Source organism: Physella acuta, unplaced genomic scaffold, assembly GCF_028476545.2.
Source record: "Physella acuta isolate Inbredline_101_S28 unplaced genomic scaffold, ASM2847654v3 ptg001625l, whole genome shotgun sequence".
NCBI lineage: Eukaryota > Metazoa > Mollusca > Gastropoda > Physidae > Physella > Physella acuta.
In genome coordinates this window covers 147,273-173,469 of record NW_026733139.1, presented here as the reverse complement: position 1 = coordinate 173,469, position 26,197 = coordinate 147,273, and the positions used below count along the sequence as shown (strand labels likewise).

The 26,197-nt window shown below is 41.7% G+C and overlaps 1 protein-coding gene across 2 annotated transcripts in view; it reads right to left on the bottom strand.

Annotated features, from left to right (window-relative positions):
* Positions 1 to 9,167: 9,167 nt before the first annotated feature.
* Positions 9,168 to 26,197, bottom strand: part of LOC131929396 (glutamyl aminopeptidase) — a 100,297-nt gene continuing 83,267 nt past the window's right edge. For both annotated transcript variants that reach the window (XM_059285560.1, XM_059285561.1), the window contains exons 8-21: positions 25,394 to 25,528; positions 23,727 to 23,858; positions 22,127 to 22,296; positions 21,715 to 21,797; positions 21,119 to 21,243; positions 20,832 to 20,887; positions 19,950 to 20,097; positions 18,293 to 18,366; positions 15,431 to 15,535; positions 12,998 to 13,165; positions 12,307 to 12,447; positions 10,238 to 10,319; positions 10,041 to 10,114; positions 9,168 to 9,742 (exon numbers count right to left, since the gene is read on the bottom strand). In XM_059285560.1, the coding sequence (XP_059141543.1) occupies positions 9,673 to 9,742; positions 10,041 to 10,114; positions 10,238 to 10,319; positions 12,307 to 12,447; positions 12,998 to 13,165; positions 15,431 to 15,535; positions 18,293 to 18,366; positions 19,950 to 20,097; positions 20,832 to 20,887; positions 21,119 to 21,243; positions 21,715 to 21,797; positions 22,127 to 22,296; positions 23,727 to 23,858; positions 25,394 to 25,528 (1,563 nt within the window). In that variant the 3' untranslated portion in view covers positions 9,168 to 9,672. The remainder of the gene's footprint in view (positions 9,743 to 10,040; positions 10,115 to 10,237; positions 10,320 to 12,306; positions 12,448 to 12,997; positions 13,166 to 15,430; positions 15,536 to 18,292; positions 18,367 to 19,949; positions 20,098 to 20,831; positions 20,888 to 21,118; positions 21,244 to 21,714; positions 21,798 to 22,126; positions 22,297 to 23,726; positions 23,859 to 25,393; positions 25,529 to 26,197) is intronic.

Sequence of the window (26,197 nt, the reverse complement as noted above, 5' to 3'; positions counted from 1 at the left end):
ACACCCAATCCGTTCGTTAATTTTAGATTAGATGACCAGGTACACCCAATTCGTTCGTTAATTTTAGATTTGATGACCAGGTACACCCAATTCGTTCGTTAATTTTAGATTAGATGACCAGGTACACCCCCATCCACCCTTTAATTTTAGATTAGATGACCAGGTACACCCAATCCGTTCGTTAATTTTAGATTAGATGACCAGGTACACCCAATCCGTTCGTTAATTTTAGATTAGATGACCAGGTACACCCAATCCGTTCGTTAATTTTAGATTAGATGACCAGGTACACCCAATTCGTTCGTTAATTTTAGATTAGATGACCAGGTACACCCAATTCGTTCTTTAATTTTAGATTAGATGATCAGGTACACGCCATCCACCCTTTAATTTTAGATTAGATGACCAGGTACACCCAATCCGTTCGTTAATTTTAGATTAGATGACCAGGCACACCCAATCCGTTCGTAAATTTTAGATTAGATGACCAGGTACACCCAATCCGTTCGTTAATTTTAGATTAGATGACCAGGTACACCCAATTCGTTCTTTAATTTTAGATTAGATGACCAGGTACACCCAATACGTTCTTTAATTTTAGATTAGATGACCAGGTACACCCCATCCATTCTTTAATTTTAGATTAGATGACCAGGTACACCCAATCCGTTCGTTAATTTTAGATTAGATGACCAGGTACACCCAATTCGTTCTTTAATTTTAGATTAGATTACCAGGCACACCCAATCCGTTCGTTAATTTTAGATTAGATGACCAGGCACACCCAATTCGTTCGTTAATTTTAGATTAGATGACCAGGTACACCCACATCCACCCTTTAATTTTAGATTAGATGACCAGGTACACCCAATACGTTCTTTAATTTTAGATTAGATGACCAGGTACACCCCATCCACCCTTTAATTTTAGATTAGATGACCAGGTACACCCAATACGTTCGTTAATTTTAGATTAGATGACCAGGTACACCCAATACGTTCTTTAATTTTAGATTAGATGACCAGGTACACCCAATTCGTTCGTTAATTTTAGATTAGATGACCAGGTACACCCCCATCCACCCTTAAAAAAATACAGAATCAGACTCACGTTATTAAATGTCAATAAAATGTACAATATCAAGATAAACGTCAACAAATGCCAATAAAATATACAGTGTCAAGATACATGTCATCAAATGTACCGTTACCGTTTCTTTTGGCGTTACCTTTTTTCAAAGAAACCAGAGTTTTTTATTTTTCACACAGTTAAGCTACGCATTTAGCTTAAAATAATAAACAAGCACACGTTTATCTAAAGATTGATGCCTAAACTCAATTTTATCTTCTGGGAGTTGAACAGTAGATACGTTGTCCGGGGATTCTGGTGCAACTATCAAAATTTTTATTTAGTAGCGGCGCTATAAGGTGCAATCAGAATGACGTAATTTTTGGTGCGTAATGCTGTCTATCTTGTGATTGTACTTTGAAATTTCACATGTAAGTAAACCTAGTTATAACGATACTCAAGTTATCGTATTTCAGACACCCCCCAACACACAGAGACACATACAGACGCACATACATATACACACACAGACATTCGGACAAGATTGCAAGGTGGGACGTGTAAAACGTCGAGATTTGCAAAAAAAAAAATCGATATTTTTTTGCACGATTACAATACTTTCTCTATACTTCGAATACGAGAAAGTAAATATTGTCTATATTTTGAGTTGTCATCCCCCATTGTGTTATCTATAATAATGTTTTCGATTCTGTCTGTGTTTTTATCTAATGTATCTATGTATCTACGTATCTGTCGGAACGCTTTTACTATAAAGTAGATAGTTGCACAAGTACATAAAATATTAACGATATCGATACCGCATTTTCATGTTCCTTCGTTTTATAGGAATTAGGTTATAACGATACTCAAGTTATCGTATTTCAGACACCCCCCAACACACAGAGACACATACAGACGCACATACATATACACACACAGACATTCGGACAAGATTGCAAGGTGGGACGTGTAAAACGTCGAGATTTGCAAAAAAAAAATCGATATTTTTTTGCACGATTACAATACTTTCTCTATACTTCGAATACGAGAAAGTAAATATTGTCTATATTTTGAGTTGTCATCCCCCATTGTGTTATCTATAATAATGTTTTCGATTCTGTCTGTGTTTTTATCTAATGTATCTATGTATCTACGTATCTGTCGGAACGCTTTTACTATAAAGTAGATAGTTGCACAAGTACATAAAATATTAACGGTATCGATACCGCATTTTCATGTTCCTTCGTTTTATAGGAATTAGGTTAACAAATTTTATACATTTTTTTTCTCAAAGAATTTTAATAATTAAAGTTCTTAATGAATAGATTCAAAGATAATAAATTTATCTTTTTTTACTTTCTCGTATATACGAAGTATAGAGAAAGTATTGTAATCGTGCACAAAAATAACATGAAATTTTGAGTTTTCACCGTTTTACTCCTTAGTCGTTCATCACATCCGGAGTATAGAGGACTTATTTTAATCAGGCAAAAATTATAAATACAAGTATATAAACATGTTGGCGTTTTATGCGTTTTATGCGTTTTATGCGTTGTCTGTGTGTCTGTCTGTCTGTCCGTGTGTAAACACGATAACTTGAGTACCGTTACAGCTAGGTTGATGAAATTTCATATATAAGTATTTTATCAAAATCGTAGATCCGTATCAGCTTTTGAGCGATTTCCGATAACCGGAAGTGGTACTTTTTCTGCTTTGGATTTTTCAAAAGCCTATAACTTGAGTAGTATTTCAGATAGATAAATGAAATTTCATATGTAAGTAAACTATATAATTATCTACCTTCTGTCAAATTTTGAGTAATTTCCGTTGACCGTAAGTAATAATTTACACTATTTCCGATTTTCAAAAACGCACGTAAATTTATAAAGTACTAATAATAATGCGCACTATTATGCACATCTTGATTTGGCGTTCAATCGGTGTGCAATTCTTTTTCAACGAGATTTGATTCTTTTTTTAAAAGTTTAAGTATTTAAAATGGATTAAAAATCATGTCTATATCCCGAGTTCCCATCCCCTGTTGTTTTATGTAAGAATATTCGAGAAAGTTTAGGGGAGATCAATCCCGGTTTATTTTTCGAGATTCCATTCTATTATAAAAGTTTAATTAAAAATGGATTACAAATATAGTTTTACGAGAAAAATGGCCCGTTGAGGAAGAATACAACGGGCGCTAGGCTGATAGTGCTGTCTCTTTTCTCTAAACTCCCCCACCCCCACCCCCCACACACCACCCCCCACCCCCACCCACCCCCACCCCCACCCCTAACACCCCCCCACCCCCACCCCCACCCCACCCCCACCCCCCAAAAAACATGTCTACCGTCCCATTCAACGAAATATAATTATATACTTTTTCCAGTGTCCGCCCCCTTCCCGAAAATTCTACCCCCGCCTTCGAAAATTTCAAGTACCCCCACCCCTCTCCGGGAAGGAAAAAGTCTGAAAGAAACACTGGTGTCGCGCTTAGCCACTACCCGAAGAATTGCATTAAAGAAATTGCAAGAAAACCACTTTTTAGATTAGACACATTAATTAGGCGGTAATTTTATTATAGAGTATCGATGAAGAAATTTCTTTTGAGTTAGGGAGGGGGGGGGGGGGGGGGGGGGCTCAGACGTTCTTACGCGGGGGTGGGGCTTCGCCCCTACCCGAAGAAATGTATGAAAGAAACTCTTCACCCAAACCACTTAGATTAGACAAAATTGCCTTTGTATTCAATGTTTACTCGAGAATCAATGACGTCATATTACTGTGTGCACTCTCCGGCTTGAGATACTGTGCTAAATGTGACCGCGTCATACTTCGTTTTTTCGAATTACTATGCATGTTTTTAATTTCCTTGTGTTTTCTCTAGAGCGTTCTTGTCAGACGAGAAAAATGGCCCGTTGAGGAAGGATAACGGGCGCTAGGTTGATAGTGCTGTCTCTTTTCTCTAAACTAAAACCAACCCCCCCCCCACCCCCCCACCCCCCCCCCCCCACCCCCCAAAAAAACATGTCTACCGTCCCAGTCAACGAAATATAATTATATACTTTTTCCAGTGTCCGCCCCCTCCCCGAAAATTCTACCCCCGCCCCCGAAAATTTCAACTACCCCCACCCCTCTCCGGGGAGGAAAAAGTGTAAACTAAAACCACCCCACCCCCCCCACCCACACACACCACCCCCCCACACACACCACTCCCTCACCCCCCACACACACCACCCCCCACCCCCCACATACCCCCACCCCCACCCCCCCCCCACACACACACCACCCCCCACCCCCCCCCCCCCCCAAAAAAAAAAACATGTCTACCGTCCCATTCAACGAAATATAATTATATACTTTTTCCAGTGTCCGCCCCCTCCCCGAAAATTCTACCCCCGCCACCGAAAATTTCAAGTACCCCCACCCCTCTCCGGGGAGGAAAAAGTCTAAACTAAAACCACCCCCCCACCCCCCCCCCCCCCCACACACACACACCACCCCCCCCCCCCCCCTATAAAAAAACATGTCTACCGTCCCATTCAACGAAATATAATTATATACTTTTTCCAGTGTCCGCCCCCTCCCCGAAAATTCTACCCCCGCCCCCGAAAATTTCAAGTACCCCCATCCCTCTCCGTTGAGGAAAAAGTCTGAAAGAAACACTGGTGTCGCGCTTAGCCACTACCCGAAGAATTGCATTAAAGACATTGCAAGAAAACCACTTTTTAGATTAGACACATTAATTAGGCGGTAATTTTATTATAGAGTATCGATGAAGAAATTTCTTTTGTGTCAGGGAGGGGGGGCTCAGACGTTCTTACGCGGGGGGTGGGGCTTCGCCCCTACCCGAAGAATTGTATCCAAGAAACTCTTCACGCTTGAGATGCTAAATGTGGCGACGTCATACTTCGTTTTTCGAATTACTATGCAGGTTTTTAATTTGCTTGTGTTTTCTCTAGAGCGTTCTTGTCAGACAGAGCGTTCTTGTCACATACACAGACAGCGAAACTATTAGTATTAATATACGAGAAAGTTTAGGGGAGATCACTCCCGGTTTATTTATCTTCAATTTTGGCCCATGTCTCTGTTGTGATCCATTCTTTTTGTTCATTTTTTCTTCTACCCAATACGTCAGTGCATGTTGAGTTCCATAGTTCCTGTATTCCTAGCCGTTTTTGCTCTACTGTTTCCTCTGCCTGGGTGGAGAGTGCTTCATACCTATTTTTTACTGCGTAGTTAAAGTCTTCCTTTATTTTTGGACTCCTCAGATATGTTGTGTTGAATTTATAGTGAGGGTTATCAGCTCGATCCCTGTAGGATTTTAGTTTTAATTTTAGTATTGCAACCACGAGTTGGTGGTCTGAGGCTGCATCTGCACCTCGTTTCGCCCTAACATCCATTAAACTTCTTCTCCACTTTCTGGAAACTGTGATGTGATCAATTTGGTTCTTTGATTTGCCATCGGGTGACGTCCAGGTGGTCTTATGTATATCTTTATGAGAGAAAATTGTCCCGCCTATAATTAGATCATTAAATGCACAGAAATCAGCAGAGTTCCCCGTTTTCATTTATTATGCCTATTCCATTTTTCCCCATTGTGAGCTCCCGATCTTTATTTTCTGTTCCAACTTTGGCATTCATGTCTCCCATTACTATCTTTATATCTCTTTTTGGTGATTTGTCGATTTGAGCTTGCAGGGCGCTGTAGAAATCCTCTTTCTCTTCATCTGTTGCAGCATTCGCGGGTGCATAGCACTGAATTAAAGTTGTTTTCCTTCCCTTAGCATTGAAACGAGCTGCTATGAGTCGTGGCGAGACTGGTTCCCATGCAATCAAAGCATTTGTTGTTTCTGGGGACATCATTATGGCTACACCTTGCGTGTGTTCATGATCTTCGTCCTCGTGGCCTGAGTAGATGACAGTCTCTCCCGAGACCACTGCCATACCACCGTGCCTCACTTAATCCTAGGACTTTTAATTTATACCTCCTCATTTCTTTGGCGACCTGGGCTGATCTGCTGCTTTCATATAGGGTTCTGATGTTCCAGGTCCCTAATCTGGTTTTAGTCTTTGGCGTTAGGAGATTTGTCAGCAAACTATCTTCCGTTAGGCTTTCACTAGTAGGCATTATGGGCTCTTCTCGAGAGGAACCTCCTCGACCAAGTTGGTGTTGGATTTGTGTACTTACAGTTTCTGTAGCGGTATATTTTTTTTACGAGATAAGGTTGCCAGCCTTATGTTTCAACCCTCAACCTGGAGGACCAGGGTGTTAGCTTTGGTCTGATTCCTACCCGCGCAGATCTTCCCAGCTTGGTTGAACCTGCCAGGAGTTTACACTCTCGCTGGTATAGCTCTAGGGGTGGTCAGGATACACAAGCTGCCCAGCCACGACAAGGCTCTAACACCGGATGGCAGTGTGTACACTAATAGTCTTCATTTATTTCATATCCCATTAGTTTATCTTGCTAAAGAATAAAATATTTTCTTGTAAATAAAGGCCTATATTTATTTGCTTGAGACCCACTCACACTCTGATAACAATTGTATGAGGGGACGGCGGAGGCTTTCTGAGTTAAAGATCTTTGAGTCGTGTGCTAATTGAGTTTCTTTTGTTAAGTTAGTGTGTTTGATCTTTTTAAATACTACATTTAAGAATGAAGAAGAAAGTATTCAAAGTATGGTTGATAAGTTTGCTATGTAGTCCTGGGGTACCTCTTGCTTTTCTAAACGTGATACGGAATTTAATCTTCCCTTCATCTTCCACAAATAAAGTCATGCTTTTTTAAAAACACAATCCCCTCTCCCGTCATTTCAAAAGCAGGTGGCAAGATGTGGTTTTTAAATATGGAGGCAAAAGCCGGGGCAGACAATCGCCTGTCTTGCGTCTGTCTTTGTAGCTGCTTAAAACGCTGGATAATTGATAATGTTGCTGTTTGTTTCGCTTCACAATGTTCAGTTATCTAACGACACCCCAAGATTATCTCCTAACTGTCTTGCTTCCAATAAGTCAAACTAAAAACACGATATTTGTTGCACTGTACTGATCTGTCTATGATACTGTTTACTTAGGAAAAGGAATGTTTATTTTTTGTACTCAGCTAGTTTCTTTTATTTTTTACAAGCTTTTATTTAACTCACTTCCTCGTGTTTGGATGCAAATCAACTAAGAGATCTACTTCAAATCTACCAAGAGAGGCTCTCGATAATTTAGTTACTGAGGAAGATCTTGAGAACATTGAACAAGAAATGGAGGTTGCCATAAATGCAACGACATCCTCAGCTAATACATCTGCTGCTGTGGCGGAACGTCCAGACCAGTTGCGTGACAATAATAAGGCCAACAGATTATGTGTTGTATGTGAAAATATTGTAGTGCAGCCCATCCTTGTGGATCCTGTGGCCACGATGTCCATGCAATATGCGGAATAGCAAAAGAAGCAGACGAAGGGTACGGAGGGAACAGTACTTGCAGATTATGTCACAATAAACAAGAAATTATGGGCATCAGATCAGTAACTCATGCTAGCTTGCAAACTCAAGGTACCAAGTTTAAACAAGCTGAAGTGGGAGATAATGTTCGCATCTGTATACCAGATGTTGACAGAGGTCGCGGTATTCCCGAAGCGTCATTGCGATGAGAGTCGAGGGAACATGGTGTTCTAAAACAACTAAATGATCGTCAATGATCATGACCCTTGTGGTATAAAAAAAAAATCTTCTCATAATCTTCTAATTCGGACTTTGGCCGGTCGTTCCTAGATAGATGATCTTCTTATTCGGACTCGCCGGCCAAAGGCTGAAATCAAGAGCCATTTCAGACTTTGGCCGGTCCACCATGGCCAGTCCGTGGACAGGCTGGCCAAAGGCAAAAATCAAGAAAAGTTTCGGTAGTGACCGGTCAATGGGAGGCAATATTGGACAAAGAGTAACTAGCACAAAGAAAAAAAAAACAGACACGGTCGGGTAAAATGACCATTTATTGATGTAGAATGGGACGCACACATACACTATATAAAAACTTGGAAAAATACACAGGATCGTTTATACATGTATATCAATAATAAAAAATAACATTGAAATGCTTATTAAATAATAACCTCAATATTCTTATCATTATATTGTATGAGCAAATTCATGTTCTTGTTATAACAGAATCCGCTTTCCATCTCATTTGTATATATATATATATATATATATATATATATATATATATATATATATATATATATATATATATATATATATATACATATATATAGGAACTTAAAAACTTATTTTAAAACTAACATTGGTTTCTTGGTTTAAAATGACTGTTTTCTTTTTTTTAACAAATATTTAAAACTGCCACGGAAAACGATCGCAGAACAATAATGAAAATAGACAAATAAAATTTATTTCAAATCCTAAATTAACAGCATAATTATTACTTACTCTAAATTTAGCAATAAAAATCGACATAAAATGTGAATCAAAAGTCAGTTTACCAAAACCAAATGGTTAGAATATTTCTTACATTTAAAAGGAAAATCAGTTTTAGATTTTCGTTATAGAAATAATATGGCCTATACAATACCATTTAGTTTAAAAAATCCTATTAATTACAAAAGATGGCTAAAATTTACTAAAAAAAATTGTGATGACTTTATTATAATATCAGGACATCAGTTCTGAATAATGTAAACATTTTTTCGATCCCAAAGACATAATTTCAAACAAGTGGGTCCTGATGAATCGAATATTTTATTTTGTATTGTAATCACCAACAGTAAACATTACACAGTTAAATAAAAAGAATCAAATGATTTATCTGGCATTCATCACGTTATCGCGTTACATTTCAGACACCTTTTAGACATTTCTCACACTAAATCTCCTGCACATCTCGTTCACTGCACACGTATATATATATATATATATATATATATATATATATATATATATATATATATATATATATATATATATATATATATATATATATATATATATATATATATATATATATATATATATATATATATATTTATATATATATATATATATATATATATATATATATATAAATATATATATATATATATATATATATATATATATATATATATATATATATATATATATATATATATATATATATATATATATATATAATTGTGTGTTTCCCATTTTTGTATACAAAATACTTCACAAAAATTTAGTACAAAACATCATCAATATGTAAAAACAAAAATGTCCATGTTTTGCAGCCATTGAGTCATAGAGGTAAAATAATGACGGAAGTTCCTTGATCGTCATCACACAGCTTGACGACACATGAAGACTGTCATCACCTTGACGTCATCAAACGACCCACCATGTGTACCGCACTACTAGATGACTCGTGAATAAGTTTTCCTATTGTTGCTAGATGGATATTAAGGATTGTATGTTGTCGTATCGATGATTGTTGCTACATGGATATTATTAAGGTTTGTATGATTATTTTACATGGATATTAGGGATTGTATATGGCCCTACAAATGATTGTTGATACATGAACATTAAGGATTGTTGTTAGATGGATATTAAGGATTGTATGTGGCCCTATCAATGATTGTTGTTAGATGGATATTAAGGATTGTGTGTGTTGAGCCATTGCTTAATGTTGTTATAGTTGGCTCTCATCCATCCAATGTTGGCCCTATGGAAGAATAAAAGGTACATGAAATATAGAGCAAGTCAATTTACGTTAATGTAGGATGGTCATGTTCCTATCACATTTTTTTTACCTAGCATATTTAAGTACCCAGCATATTCAAGTATTCAGCATTTTTATCTACCCCTTATATTCATCTACACAGTAGGCCCTTATATAAATGAACCCAGTAAATTTCGGTACCCAGCATATGTATGTACCCAGCACATTTATGTACCCAGCATATTTAAGTACCCAGCACATGAATGTACCCAGCATATCTTGGTACCCAGCACCATCTCACCTGATTAAAGCTAAAGCGTTGTCCACTGACTTGGACGCCCCCCGGGGAGTGTTGGCTTTAAATACTGCTTCAAACTGTCATTAAATGGGAACATAAAATAAACGGGTGTTGCATCAAACTAAACACAATACAATTATAACAGGCTAGAAAGTTAAGAATACAAGCATTTATTATCATCATGTCCTACATCACATTACCTGCTTTAGGTTGAACTCGGTGTTGATGTAGTTTGTCACTTCAGGTATAACTTCTCTCAGCAAAAACTGATCCTGGCCGAACCTAAGGAAAAAATTGGTGGCTTGTGATTGGTCGGGTGATGTAAGTCGTGTGGCTTTGATTGGCAGGTTAATTCTCCACAATAACACTCTTCACATTTCACTAACTCTCCCACCATCTCCGTACTTACTCTAGCATCATCCTCCACCTCTCTCTACTCTCCCACAATCCTCCACCTCTCCCTACTTTTTCTACATCCTCCACCTCTCCCTACTCTCCTACCATCTTCCACCTCTCCCTACTCTCCCACCATCCTCCACCTCTCCCTACTCTCCCAGCATCCTCCAACTCTCCCTACTCTCCCACCATCCTTCACCTCTCCCTACTTTCCCAGCATCCTCCACCTCTCCCTACTCTCCCACCATCCTCCACCTCTCCCTACTCTCCCAGCATCCCCCACCTCTCCCTACTCTCCCACCATCCTCCACCTCTCCCTACTCTCCCAGCATCCTCCACTTCTCCCTACTCTCCCACCATCCTCCACCTCTCCCTACTCTCCCAGCATCCTCCACCTCTCCCTATTCTCCCAGCATCCTCCACCTCTCCCTACTCTCCCAGCATCATCCACCTCTCCCTACTCTCCCAGCATCCTCCACCTCTACCTACTTACTCTCGCACCAAATCGTCCCAGCGACTCATAGCGAAGTTGACGGCCACCATCCTCCACCTCTCCCTACTCTCACCATCCTCCACCTCTCCCTACTCTCACCATCCTCTACCTCTCCCTACTTACTCTCGCACCAAATCGTCCCAGCGACTCATAGCGAAGTTGACGGCCACCATCCTCCACCTCTCCCTACTCTCACCATCCTCCACCTCTCCCTACTCTCACCATCCTCCACCTCTCACTACTCTCACCATCCTCCACCTCTCCCTACTTACTCTCGCACCAAATCGTCCCAGCGACTCATAGCGAAGTTGACGGCCACCATCCTCCACCTCTCCCTACTCTCCCACCATCCTCCACCTCTCCCTACTCTCACCATCCTACACCTCTCCCTACTCTCCCACCATCCTCCACCTCTCCCTACTCTCCCACCATCCTCCACCTCTCCCTACTCTCACCATCCTACACCTCTCCCTACTCTCCCACCATCCTCCACCTCTCCCTACTTACTCTCGCACCAAATCGTCCCAGCGACTCATAGCGAAGTTGACGGCCACCATCCTCCACCTCTCCCTACTCTCCCACCATCCTCCACCTCTCCCTACTCTCACCATCCTCCACCTCTCCCTACTCTCACCATCCTACACCTCTCCCTACTCCCCCACCATCCTCCACCTCTCCCTACTCTCCCACCATCCTCCACCTCTCCCTACTCTCCCACCATCCTCCACCTCTCCCTACTCTCCCACCATCCTCCACCTCTCCCTACTCTCCCACCATCCTCCACCTCTCCCTACTCTCCCACCATCCTACACCTCTCCCTACTCTCCCACCATCCTCCACCTCTCCCTACTCTCCCACCATCCTACACCTCTCCCTACTCTCCCACCATCCTCCACCTCTCCCTACTCTCCCACCATCCTCCACCTCTCCCTACTCTCACCATCCTACACCTCTCCCTACTCTCCCACCATCCTCCACCTCTCCCTACTTACTCTCGCACCAAATCGTCCCAGCGACTCATAGCGAAGTTGACGGCCACCATCCTCCACCTCTCCCTACTCTCCCACCATCCTCCACCTCTCCCTACTCTCACCATCCTCCACCTCTCCCTACTCTCACCATCCTCCACCTCTCCCTACTCTCCCACCATCCTCCACCTCTCCCTACTCTCTCACCATCCTCCACCTCTCCCTACTCTCCCGCCATCCTCCACCTCTCCCTACTTACTCTCGCACCAAATCGTCCCAGCGGCTCATAGCGAAGTTGACGGCCACCATCCTCCACCTCTCCCTACTCTCCCACCATCCTCCACCTCTCCCTACTCTCACCATCCTCCACCTCTCCCTACTCTCTTACCATCCTCCACCTCTCCCTACTTACTCTCGCACCAAATCGTCCCAGCGACTCATAGCGAAGTTGACGGCCACCATCCTTGCCCAGGGTGTTTTGGAGAAGTAGCTGATGACGACACGGACATCTTGGGACCTGATCTTCTCAGAGTCAAACACCCAGTTGATGTACCTGTGGCAGAAACAGACAGGTGACATTAGACAGGCAGGTGACATTAGACAGGCAGGTGACATTAGACAGGCAGGGGACATTAGACAGGCAGGTGACATTAGACAGGCAGGTGACATTAGACAGGCAGGTGACATTAGACAGGCAGGTGACATTAGACAGGCAGGTGACATTAGACAGGCAGGTGACATTAGACAGGCAGGTGACATTAGACAGGCAGGTGACATTAGACAGGCAGGTGACATTAGACAGACATGTGACATTAGACATACAGGTGACTGTCAGGAATTTGTACAAAAAATAATTTCAAATTCTGGCAGTAATTTGATCCGCTCAATGTGAACTTGCATACTGGTCTATGACAGTACGACCCTCCTCATAAGTTAACACACTAATCACACACACTTGCTACACACACTACCCACACACTTCCACGCCCCCACACTTCCCACACAGTGACTAACCTCCCACACACTTCCTACACACTCCACACACACAAACGTCCCCCTCACTACTCCCCCACACCCCCACACAATCCCCCACAACGACTGACCTCCACAGTAGCCAAGACTTCTGTGTGTAGACGAGACTCTCCATCATCATATCACCCTCGGCTGCCACCTCTGTGGACTTGATCCTCTGCCATACAAAGTCCCACTCGGCCGCCCCGCCCTCACGGATACCAACAGAGCAGATCAGCATGGACAGGTCAGGTGGGAGCCTGGCGACAGGTGGGTCAAAGGTTAGGGTTAGGTCAAGATCTGGCTTCTATAGGTTAGGGTTAGGTCAAGATGTGGCTTCTATAGGTTAGGGTTAGGTCAAGATGTGGCTTCTATAGGTTAGGTCAAGATGTGGCTTCTATAGGTTAGAGTAAGGTTAGGATCTGGCTTGTATAGGTTAGGGTTAGGTCAAGATGTGGCTTGTATAGGTTAGGGTTAGGTCAAGATGTGGCTTCTATAGGTTAGGGTTAGGTCAAGATTTGGCTTCTATAGGTTAGGGTTAGGTCAAGATGTGGCTTCTATAGGTTAGGGTTAGGTCAAGATGTGGCTTCTATAGGTTAGGGTTAGGTCAAGATGTGGCTTCTATAGGTTAGGGTTAGGTCAAGATGTGGCTTCTATAGGTTAGGGTTAGGTCAAGATGTGGCTTCTATAGGTTAGGGTTAGGTCAAGATATGGCTTCTATAGGTTAGGGTTAGGTCAAGATGTGGCTTCTATAGGTTAGGGTTAGGTCAAGATGAGGCGTCTATAGGTTAGGGTTAGGTCAAGATGTGGCTTCTATAGGTTAGGGTTAGGTCAAGATGTGGCTTCTATAGGTTAGGGTTAGGTCAAGATGTGGCTTCTATATGTAGGGTTAGGTCAAGATGTGGCTTCTATAGGTTATGGTTAGGTCAAGATGTGGCTTCTATAGGTTAGGGTTAGGTCAAGATGTGGCTTCTATAGGTTAGGGTTAGGTCAAGATGTGGCTTCTATAGGTTAGGGTTAGGTCAAGATGTGGCTTCTATAGGTTAGGGTTAGGTCAAGATGTGGCTTCTATAGGTTAGGGTTAGGTCAAGATGTGGCTTCTGTAGGTTAGGGTTAGGTCAAGATGTGGCGTCTATAGGTTAGGGTTAGGTCAAGATGTGGCTTCTATAGGTTAGGGTTAGGTCAAGATGTGGCTTCTATAGGTTAGGGTTAGGTCAAGATGTGGCTTCTATAGGTTAGGGTTAGGTCAAGATGTGGCTTCTATAGGTTAGGGTTAGGTCAAGATGTGGCTTGTATAGGTTAGGGTTAGGTCAAGATGTGGCTTCTATAGGTTAGGTCAAGATGTGGCTTCTATAGGTTAGGGTTAGGTCAAGATGTGGCATCTATAGGTTAGGGTTAGGTCAAGATGTGGCTCCTATAGGTTAGGGTTAGGTCAAGATGTGGCTTCTATAGGTTAGGGTTAGGTCAAGATGTGGCTTCTATAGGTTAGGGTTAGGTCAAGATGTGGCTTCTATAGGTTAGGGTTAGGTCAAGATGTGGCATCTATAGGTTAGGGTTAGGTCAAGATGTGGCTTCTTAAGGTTAGGGTTAGGTCAAGATGTGGCTTCTTAAGGTTAGGGTTAGGTCAAGATGTGGCATCTATAGGTTAGGGTTAGGTCAAGATGTGGCTTCTATAGGTTAGGATTAGGTCAAGATGTGGCTTCTATAGGTTAGGGTTAGGTCAAGATGTGGCTTCTATAGGTTAGGGTTAGGTCAAGATGTGGCTTCTATAGGTTAGGGTTAGGTCAAGATGTGGCTTCTATAGGTTAGGGTTAGGTCAAGATGTGGCTTCTATAGGTTAGGTCAAGATGTGGCTTCTATAGGTTAGGGTTAGGTCAAGATGTGGCTTCTATAGGTTAGGGTTAGGTCAAGATGTGGCTTCTATAGGTTAGGGTTAGGTCAAGATGTGGCTTCTATAGGTTAGGTCAAGATGTGGCTTCTATAGGTTAGGGTTAGGTCAAGATGTGGCTTCTATAGGTTAGGGTTAGGTCAAGATGTGGCTTCTATAGGTTAGGTCAAGATGTGGCTTCTATAGGTTAGGGTTAGGTCAAGATGTGGCTTCTATAGGTTAGGGTTAGGTCAAGATGTGGATTCTATAGGTTAGGGTTAGGTAAACAAGAGGCTTATATATAGGTTAGGGTTTATTCAACATAAGTTTCTTCTATAGGTTATCGGCTAGGGTAATGTGAACATGTCTCTATAGGTTAGGTTTTTATCAAAATGAGTGTCTTCTATAAGTTATGTGTCTTCGGGGAGGGAGGGGGTCACTTGAAACTTTAGTAGGAGGGGAGGGGGGACAGATTTCAGAAGGGTGTACACTGATTAAATTATTTATTTAAAAAAAAATTATACTTCTTTCGATTTAGTACAAGTGAAGACGAGAGGGGTTGGCATAGATGGCTGACAAACATAACAATTTGGTTAGCTTTCTTCAAGCTACGGGGGAAGATGAAAACCTGACAAGGGCAGATAATTCCCAGACTTACGGAGTGTCGTGTTTCATCCAGTTGTCGAACATTGTTTTAGCGTAGATCACGGCGTTCTCTACTCCGACATCACAGGCCATAGACAGGATCACACGTCTGAGGTACCTACAACATACACAGGTGTATACAACATACACTGGTGTATACAACATACACTGGTGTATACAACATGTACGCCATAGACAGGATCACACGTCTCAGGTACCTACAACATACACGTCTGAGGTGTGTACGTCTTACATGGCTATAACATGTATGTCTTACATGTCTAAGACATACACGTCTTACATGACTACAACATACACGTCTTACATGGCTACAACATTCACGTCTTACATGGCTACAACATGTACGTCTTACATGACTACAACATGTACGTCTTACATGACTACAACATACACGTCTGAGGTGTGTACGTCTTACATGGCTACAACATACACGTCTTACATGGCTATAATATTCACGTCTTACATGGCTACAACATACACGTCTTACATGACTACAACATACACGTCTAACATAACTACAACATACACGTCTTAGGTTTATACATTTGTATACAACATGTACGTCTTACATGACTACAACATGTACGTCTTACATGGCTACAACATGTACGTCTTACATGGCTACAACATGTACGTCTTACATGACTACAACATACACGTCTTACATGACTACAACATACACGTCTTAGGTTTATACATTAGTATACAACATGTACGTCTTATTTGGCTACAACATACACGTCTTAGGTTTATACATTAGTATACAACATGTACGTCTTATTTGGCTACAACATACACGTCTTAGGTTTATACATTAGTATACAACATGTACGTCTTACATGGCTACAACATGTACGTCTTACATGACTACAACATACACGTCTTACATGACTACAACATACACGTCTTAGGTTTATACATTAGTATACAACATGTACGTCTTATTTGGCTACAACATACACGTCTTAGGTTTATACATTAGTATACAACATGTACGTCTTATTTGGCTACAACATACACGTCTTAGGTTTATACATTAGTATACAACATGTACGTCTTACATGGCTACAACATGTACGTCTTACATGACTACAACATACACGTCTTACATGACTACAACATACACGTCTTAGGTTTATACATTAGTATACAACATGTACGTCTTACATGACTACAACATACACGTCTTACATGACTACAACATACACGTCTTAGGTTTATACATTAGTATACAACATGTACGTCTTATTTGGCTACAACATACACGTCTTAGGTTTATACATTAGTATACAACATGTACGTCTTATTTGGCTACAACATACACGTCTTAGGTTTATACATTAGTATACAACATGTACGTCTTATTTGGCTACAACATACACGTCTTAGGTTTATACATTAGTATACAACATGTACGTCTTATTTGGCTACAACATACACGTCTTAGGTTTATACATTAGTATACAACATGTACGTCTTATTTGGCTACAACATACACGTCTTAGGTTTATACATTAGTATACAACATGTACGTCTTATTTGGCTACAACATACACGTCTTAGGTTTATACATTAGTATACAACATGTACGTCTTATTTGGCTACAACATACACGTCTTAGGTTTATACATTAGTATACAACATGTACGTCTTATTTGGCTACAACACACAAGTCTTAAATGGCTACAACGTTTTAAATAAACCGATGACATACAAGTAGGATCCTTAGTTCAATGGTATGTATTTTTAAAATTACGCAATTTTCTATCTATTTTTTTATTGTACTGGCTCTAATTATGTTATTGGAAAATTACCAAAACATTGTATAAGTTGATTGTTTTTTCAACGCATTCATTAATCTTTACAGTTCACAGGGAAGACAATCTCTTTTGTTGTTTTATTTTCTATTCGGCTCATTGTATAGGCAAGATCCATAAATTGCCCTGCTGTGTATCGCAAATTAGGGGCTAAAGAATACATTTACAAACAAAGCTTAAAACGAAAGTAACTTTATAATTATTTGTTGTTTTAGGATAGAATTTATAAATAATCAACACATTTGTAAGTGCAGTTTTATTTTTGTGTGTGTTGTTATTCTCTAATTTCTTTCTTAGACAGCTCTCTCTCTCTCTCTCTCTCTCTCTCTCTCTCTCTCTCTCTCTCTCTCTCTCTCACACACACACACACACACACACACACACACGCACCACACCTACACACATATATACTTAAATATACATCTTATTTATTTAAATACCAAAGGCAGAAATGTTCTTGAAACATTTTTCTTTAAGAATAGCTAAACCCTGAGTTTGTAGATAAGCATTAGGCGAAGATTTTATAAACGCATTAGTTTTTCTCAGAACCAAAGTGTACTTATTTTTATTTTGGACTCCTTAAATATGCATTGAAAAAGACATTGAAAGAGGGTACAAGGAACATTTTTTTTCTAGTATCGACTAAAAATCATGCCCCTCCCCCCCTCCCCACAGTAAACACACAAGAGAATCCCCCCCCCCCCCCACCTACCTTATCCGGCAACTCTCCTCTATCCGATGCACTCCCTCACCCCACCCCCTCACCCCCCACTTACCTCTCTGGCAACTCTCCTCTGTCCGAAGCACCGACCATCACTTCACACCCCTCACCCCTCCCCCTCACCCCACCCCTTCCGTCCACCCCCTCCCCCCACCCCCCACCCCCTCCCCCCACTTACCTCTCCGGCAACTCTCCTCTGTCCGAAGCACCGACCATCACTTCACACCCCTCACCCCACCCCCTCACCCCACCCCCTTCCGTCCACCCCCTCCCCCCACCCCCACCCCCTCCCCCCACCCCCTCACCCCCCACTTACCTCTCCGGTAACTCTCCTCTGTCCGAAGCACCGACCACCTCAAACACCGGACCGACCAGCTTCCTCAAGTACATCTGTGTGAGGGGAGATCATCCAGCCATTAGAGTCGTCTCAATGTTACAACACTAAATCTACATCTAAACACCACTAATCACACGACACCCTACACTAAATCTACATCTAAACACCACTAATCACACAACACCCTACACTAAATCTACATCTAAACACCACTAATCACACAACACCCTAGCATTAATCCCTCACTGCACCACAAAACACCAAAACACGAAACACTAAACCACTACTATATAATTAGATCGTAATCAAATAAAAATAAACACATATACCCCCTTCGCCTCAGAATTGACCTGTAAATGGACATAGGCGCCACTCTAACACACCCCTCCTAAACTAACATACCCCCCTCCCCCCACGAACTGACCTGTAACTGGACATAGGCGTTACTCTAAAACACCCCCTCCTAAACTAATACATCCCCTCCCCCCACGAACTGACCTGTAACTGGACATAGGCGTCACTCCCCCTCCCCCAATGAACTGACCTGTAACTGGACATAGGCGTCACTCTATCAACCCCCTCCCCTCATGAACTAACCTGTAACTGGACATAGGCGTCACTCTATTAACCCCCTCCCCCATGAACTGACCTGTAACTGGACATAGGCGTCACTCTATCAACCCCATCCCCCATGAACTGACCTGTAACTGGACATAGGCGTCACTCTATCAACCCCCTCCCCCATGAACTGACCTGTAACTGGACATAGGCGTCACTCTATCAACCCCCTCCCCCATGAACTGACCTGTAACTGGACATAGGCGTCACTCTATCAACCCCCTCCCCCATGAACTGACCTGTAACTGGACATAGGCGTCACTCTATCAACCCCCTCCCCCATGAACTGACCTGTAACTGGACATAGGCGTCACTCTATCAACCCCCTCCCCCATGAACTGACCTGTAACTGGACATAGGCGTCACTCTATCAACCCCCTCCCCCATGAACTGACCTGTAACTGGACATAGGCGTCACTCTATCAACCCCCTCCCCTCATGAACTGACCTGTAACTGGACATAGGCGTCACTCTATCAACCCCCTCCCCCATGAACTGACCTGTAACTGGACATAGGCGTCACTCTATCAACCCCCTCCCCCATGAACTGACCTGTAACTGGACATAGGCGTCACTCTATCAACCCCCTCCCCCATGAACTGACCTGTAACTGGACATAGGCGTCACTCTATCAACCCCCTCCCCCATGAACTGACCTGTAACTGGACATAGGCGTCACTCTATCAACCCCCTCCCCCATGAACTAACCTGTAACTGGACATAGGCGTCACTCTATCAACCCACCCCCCATGAACTGACCTGTAACTGGACATAGGCGTCACTCTATCAACCCCCTCCCCCATGAACTGACCTGTAACTGGACATAGGCGTCACTCTATCAACCCACCCCCCATGAACTGACCTGTAACTGGACATAGGCGTCACTCTATCAACCCCCTCCCCTCATGAACTGACCTGTAACTGGACATAGGCGTCACTCTATCAACCCCCTCCCCCATGAACTGACCTGTAACTGGACATAGGCGTCACTCTATCAACCCCCCCCCCAGGAACTGACCTGTAACTGGACATAGGCGTCACTCTCGGCCAACATCCCCCTCAGGAACTCAATCGAATGATGAAACGCCTCCCACGGGATGTAACTCTGCTCTTTCTCCAAATACCGGGTCAAGTTCAAGGCGACATCATAATCCAGTACGTTCGCCCTGGGTTAAATAGGCACGTACATGGTTTTAGTTTGATTAATCTACATGCACGTGCACCACCATCCACTGAGTGCTCACCCCACCCCCACCCCACCCCACCACCACACCATACCACCCTGTAGACAAGAGCAAAGACTTCTTTGATCGATTCCATAGGTCAAACCTCTAAGGTGTAAAACCTCACACACATGACGTGACGCGGATAATTGCACGGAATGTTCAGTGCAGGTAATTAAAGATAGACTAATTAATTCTAGCAGGCGTCTGCTTAATTGAATCTGTATCAGTCTGGTTTCTTTCAGTCATAAAACTGTGAAATGTGTTCGTGTACTGAGATTCACACAATTAACCCTTTGGATGCTGGGTTAAGAGAACCACAACCAACAAAACATTGGGGTGGTTCAGAAGGGACGAAGCAAACAGAAAATAGGGTTCAGAATTAAAACAGGTTAGGAAATATAGGGTTTATAACCAACAGAATACAGGGTTCAGAGATGACCCAGCTAACCGAACAAAGGGTTCAAAAAGCAAGACAGCTAACTGAATAAAGGGTTTATAACTAACAGATTATAGGGTTCAGACCTGATACAGATTACTAAATATAGAGTTCAGAACTGACATAATAAAGGGTTCAGAAGTAACATAATAAAGGTTTCAGAAGTAACATTATAAAGGGTTCAGAAGTAACATAATAAAGGGTTCAGAAGTAAAGGTTTAGAACCCGACAAACCCACCTGGCAAACGTGAAAGCATCTCCTATCAGACCTGCACGGTTGGCCTCTGGAAATACCTGCAAGACGAGCACAGCCAACTGAGGTAACAACATTTGTCATAGGTGTATATTTAACTTAGTTCATAAGCGATTGTCTACATGGTGTAGGTTTAAAGTTTAGCGTTACTTGTATATGTCTTGTGACGTAAAAAAACAACGTGAGAGCAGGTGAATTAGAGCAATAATTATAAAAGTGATGCCATGTGACGTAAATTAAACAGTGACGCCCCACCCCAGCGCCCCACCCACCGTGTGGTTCCGCATGAGCTGGTCAGCGAACATCCCCCACATCGTCTTGTCGTACATCACTCGATAGAACCCCACAAACTCGTAGTTGCCTAGCAACCAGCCTTTACCCGTCTTGGGTATTGTCGCTGGAAAAAAACAACCACAATAAGTAAACAAAACAAACGCAGTTAACAACTACTTTAACTCAGAATTTCAGCAACAAACACATTGACAGACGCTATCATAAATTCATGTAAAACATTGTTGGTTTAGAAAACAATTTAAAAACAATGAGAGACAGACACAACACCCACAAATGTGTGTATAGACCAAAATAAAATGTGTACATTAAACAAAATACAAATGTGTGTGTCTAGCACACGTCGCCAAACTTATGTGTTAAATAATATGTGTGTCTACCATACGTAGACTTACTTATGTGTTAGTAAGAGAACACACATGGATAACTATATTGAAAATACATACTTTAAATAGGTCCACCTTCCCCACTCCCTCCACCCACGGAGAATTAATGTGCTTCCCCTCCCACAACCTTTAAACCCCCGCATAAAATGTCCGAAAGAAACCCACACGACATAATTGTGAGTAGAACCTACCTGAGCCAAGGTTTAGCCAGATAGTTTTCTTGTCGTACGGCGCCTCCTGTGTGACGTAGGTGAACGGGATGTACCACTTGTACCTGGTAGGTGGGGCAATGACACGTGATGTGTGGATTAGTTTAGTCTTATAATCATTGGTTCACGTCTTATAATCATTACTTCAAGTATTATAATTATTATTGAACTTCTTATAATCATTAGTTCAAGTCTTATAATCATTAATCCACGTCTTACAATCGTAAATCCATGTCTTATAATCATTCGTTCAAATATTATAATCATGGGGTTCAAATCTTATAATCATTACTTCAGTCTTATAATCATTAGGCCTGACTTTAATCTTATTAATGCCTGACACTAATCTCCCACTACCCTGCCACTACCCTGCCACTACCCTGCCACTACTCACCCGAACGGACTCTCCTGGTCATCCCCATTGACCAGTGTCTGATCGAGCAGAAATCGTTTTTGTGTCAAGAGGAAGTGGTCACCATTGTCCACTACGGTGACCACTGGGTAGCCCATCTGGCGTGTCCAGGTGTCCATGATTTTTGCTATATCAAACGTGTAGTTAAAAGACTGATGAAGCAAGAACAATAAAGTGACATGAGATGGTTGACACATCATATGATGGGATGATTGACAGATAATATAATGAGATAATGGACAGATAATATAATGAGTTAATTGACAGATAATATAATGAGATAAAGATGATATAATAAGATAATTGACAGATAATATAATGAGATAATTGACAAATAATATAATGAGATAATTGACAGATAATATAATGAGATAATTGACAAATAATATAATGAGATAAAGATAATATAATGAGATAATTGACAGATAATATAATGAGATAATTGACAGATAATATAATGAGATAAAGATAATATAATGAGATAATTGACAGATAATATAATGAGATAATTGACAAATAATATAATGAGATAATTGACAGATAATATAATGAGATAATTGACAGATAATATAATGAGATAATTGACAGATAATATAATGATATAATTGACAGATAATATAACGAGATAATTGACAGATAATATAATAAGATAATTGACAGATCATATAATAAGATAATTGAAAGATCATATAATAAGATAATTGACAGATCATATAATAAGATAATTGACAGATCATATAATAAGATAATTGACAGATCATATAATGAGATAAATTAAAGATAATATAATGAGATGATTGACAGCACATCACAGCAGCAAGAAAATGACAAAAGATGATTTCACAAACAAAATATTGAACAACATTGTATCATTATGTGAATTATATTTATCATGGTTAAATTATTTATTACGTTAATAAAGCGGTTTATAAACATTTAAGATGAAAAACTTCAAGGTAAATCTCATTATATTGGTTAATCAAAACGACAGTTACTAGAGCTAATTAAGTCTTAAAGCAGATTTAACGCTCCCTAATTAGTAAACAAGTTAATTAAAAAAGTCTAGTGACATTTATGCGTAATTTCCTTATGTTATCTAAAAATAGCTCTGACGTATAATGCTGGGGTGCGTTCAAGCTAGAAGAACGATCGGTTTGTAGGTGTTTATGTAATTTTAAAATTTGTGACCGAACGAGAGGATATTTTTGAAAACTTTCTTCGGCAATATTGTTCTAAATTATGGCAGGAATCGATTGGTACATGTTTCAAGTCGCTAAGTGGTCTGGTTGCCGAGATATGGGTAAAAAAACTGCATTTTTTCGAGGTTTTTTGGCTTTTCCGGGAAATACATGAAAGAAACCCGGAATTTGTATGGCCTATGCTCATTCTCGTAACTTGCTTAACATAATTGCTTTTGGAACTAGTCATCGATATTGCTTCATTGAGGAGGAGATACGACTTAAAGCCCGGACACACATTCATCCATACATTCATTCATCCATCCATTCCCAGAAATGACGAGTTAATAAACGCAATTCTCCAGAATGGAAATTGCGCTAAAAAAAATCCAGGTCAAACTGACCTCAGAGAAAGTGTCCCACAACTGGGACATCTCGGCGTTCTTGAACTTGTACTTCTGCACGTAGTTGCTCACTCCCTTACGGAAGTTCTCGGCCCCAGCAAAGTCCATCACCATCCTCAGCACCGCCATCCCCTGCAAGAGGTGGGCCACAGGTGAGAAATTGTAGGACAGGAGGACCCAGGTGAGATATGGTAGGACAGTAGGGCCCAGGTGAGAAATAGTAGGACACAAGGACCAAGGTGAGAAATGGTAGGACACAAGGGCCCAGGTGAGAAATGGTAGGACACAAGGGCCCAGGTGAGAAATGGTAGGACACAAGGGCCCAGGTGAGAAATAGTAGGACACAATGACCCAGGTGAGAAATGGTAGGACACAAGGGCCCAGGTGATAAATGGTAGGACAGTAGGCCCCAGGTGAAAAATGGTAGGACAGTAGGCCCCAGGTGAGAAATGGTAGGACAGTAGGCCCCAGGTGAGAAATGGTAGGACAGTAGGGCCCAGGTGAGAAATGGTAGGACAGTAGGCCCGCAGGTGAGAAATGGTAGGACACTAGGGCCCAGGTGAGAAATGGTAGGACACAAGGGCCCAGGTGAGAAATGGTAGGACACTATGGCCCCAGGTGAGAAATGGTAGGACACTATGGCCCCAGGTGAGAAATGGTAGGACAGTAGGACCCAGTTGAGAAATGGTAGGACACTAAGGCCCCAGGTGAGAAATGGTAGGACACTATGGCCCCAGGTGAGAAATGGTAGGACACAAGGGCCCAGGTGAGAAATAGTAGGACACAAGGACCCAGGTGAGAAATGGTAGGACACTATGGCCCCAGGTGAGAAATGGTAGGACACAAGGGCCCAGGTGAGAAATGGTAGGACAGTAGGCCCGCAGGTGAGAAATGGTAGGACACAAGGGCCCAGGTGAGAAATAGTAGGACACAAGAACCCAGGTGAGAAATGGTAGGACACAAGGGCCCAGGTGAGAAATAGTAGGACACAAGGACCCAGGTGAGAAATGGTAGGACAGTAGGCCCCAAGTGAGAAATGGTAGGACACTATGGCCCCAGGTGAGAAATGGTAGGACAGAAGGGCCCAGGTGAGAAATAGTAGGACACAAGGACCCAGGTGAGAAATGGTAGGACACAAGGGCCCAGGTGAGAAATGGTAGGACAGTAGGCCCCAGGTGAGAAATGGTAGGACAGTAGAACCCAAGTGAGAAATGGTAGGACAGTAGGGCCCAGGTGAGAAATGGTAGGACAGTAGGACCCAGGTGAGAAATGGTAGGACAGAAGGGCCCAGGTGAGAAATAGTAGGACACAAGGACCCAGGTGAGAAATGGTAGGACACAAGGGCCCAGGTGAGAAATGGTAGGACAGTAGGACCCAGGTGAGAAATGGTAGGACAGTAGGACCCAGGTGAGAAATGGTAGGACAGTAGGACCCAGGTGAGAAATGGTAGGACAGTAGGACCCAGGTGAGAAATGGTAGGAAACTAGGGCCCCAGGAGAGAAATGGTAGGAATTAGGGCCCCAGGTGAGAAATGGTAGGACAGTAGGGCACAGGTGAGAAATGGTAGGACAGTAGGGCACAGGTGAGAAATGATAACAAAATATCAAGCTGAAATTTCAGATTACTTTAGTATTGTAACAAAATATCAAGCTGAAATTACAGATTACTTTGCTATACGAGATGGTGTCAAAATGCTGCGGGATGTCTTCTGGGTCAGCTATCGGCGATGAAACCGGATGTGACGTAGTTAGGGCATCCTTGACCATCACAGGGAAGATCTCCACCACAACCTGGATGGCAAACTAAAATACCACGAAACAATTAATTAGAACTTTTCTACATAATTTAATATACTAATTAGACTTTTATATTTTATAGCAATATATTAAGATGTATTTATTCATATTCCATTGAAAGCTTACACATGTATTTTAAATTACAGATATTTAGAATATCGCTGTGTTGGTATTTTAGGGATTATAAATTTAAATTTTCGTAACACACTGTATTGCTACAAGCTGTTACAAACAGCCAAAATGTGCCAGAACATTATTTTTACTGCTTTCACATGTGTGAATCATCTTCTCCTGCCTAACTTCACTGCTCTCTAGACGTAAAGTTTACCATTTCTTTGAAAGTAATCATTTGTGTGTATTTCGGTTAAAAAAGTTAAGGTTTTTTGTACAATTTTTACCCACATAAACTTATTAGAGTGGTGAGCGTGGATGGATACACAAATAAAATAACCACATCAAACTGCGCTTAAGCACATATGAACTTACCACATTCCACTGTGGGTAACCACACTCACTATATTCCACTGTGGGTATCCACACATAAACTACACACATTCTACATTGGGTAACCACACATACTCACCACATTCCACTGTGGGTAACCACTTATACTCACCACATTCCACTAAGGGTAACCACACATACCACATTCCACTGTGGGTAACCACACATACT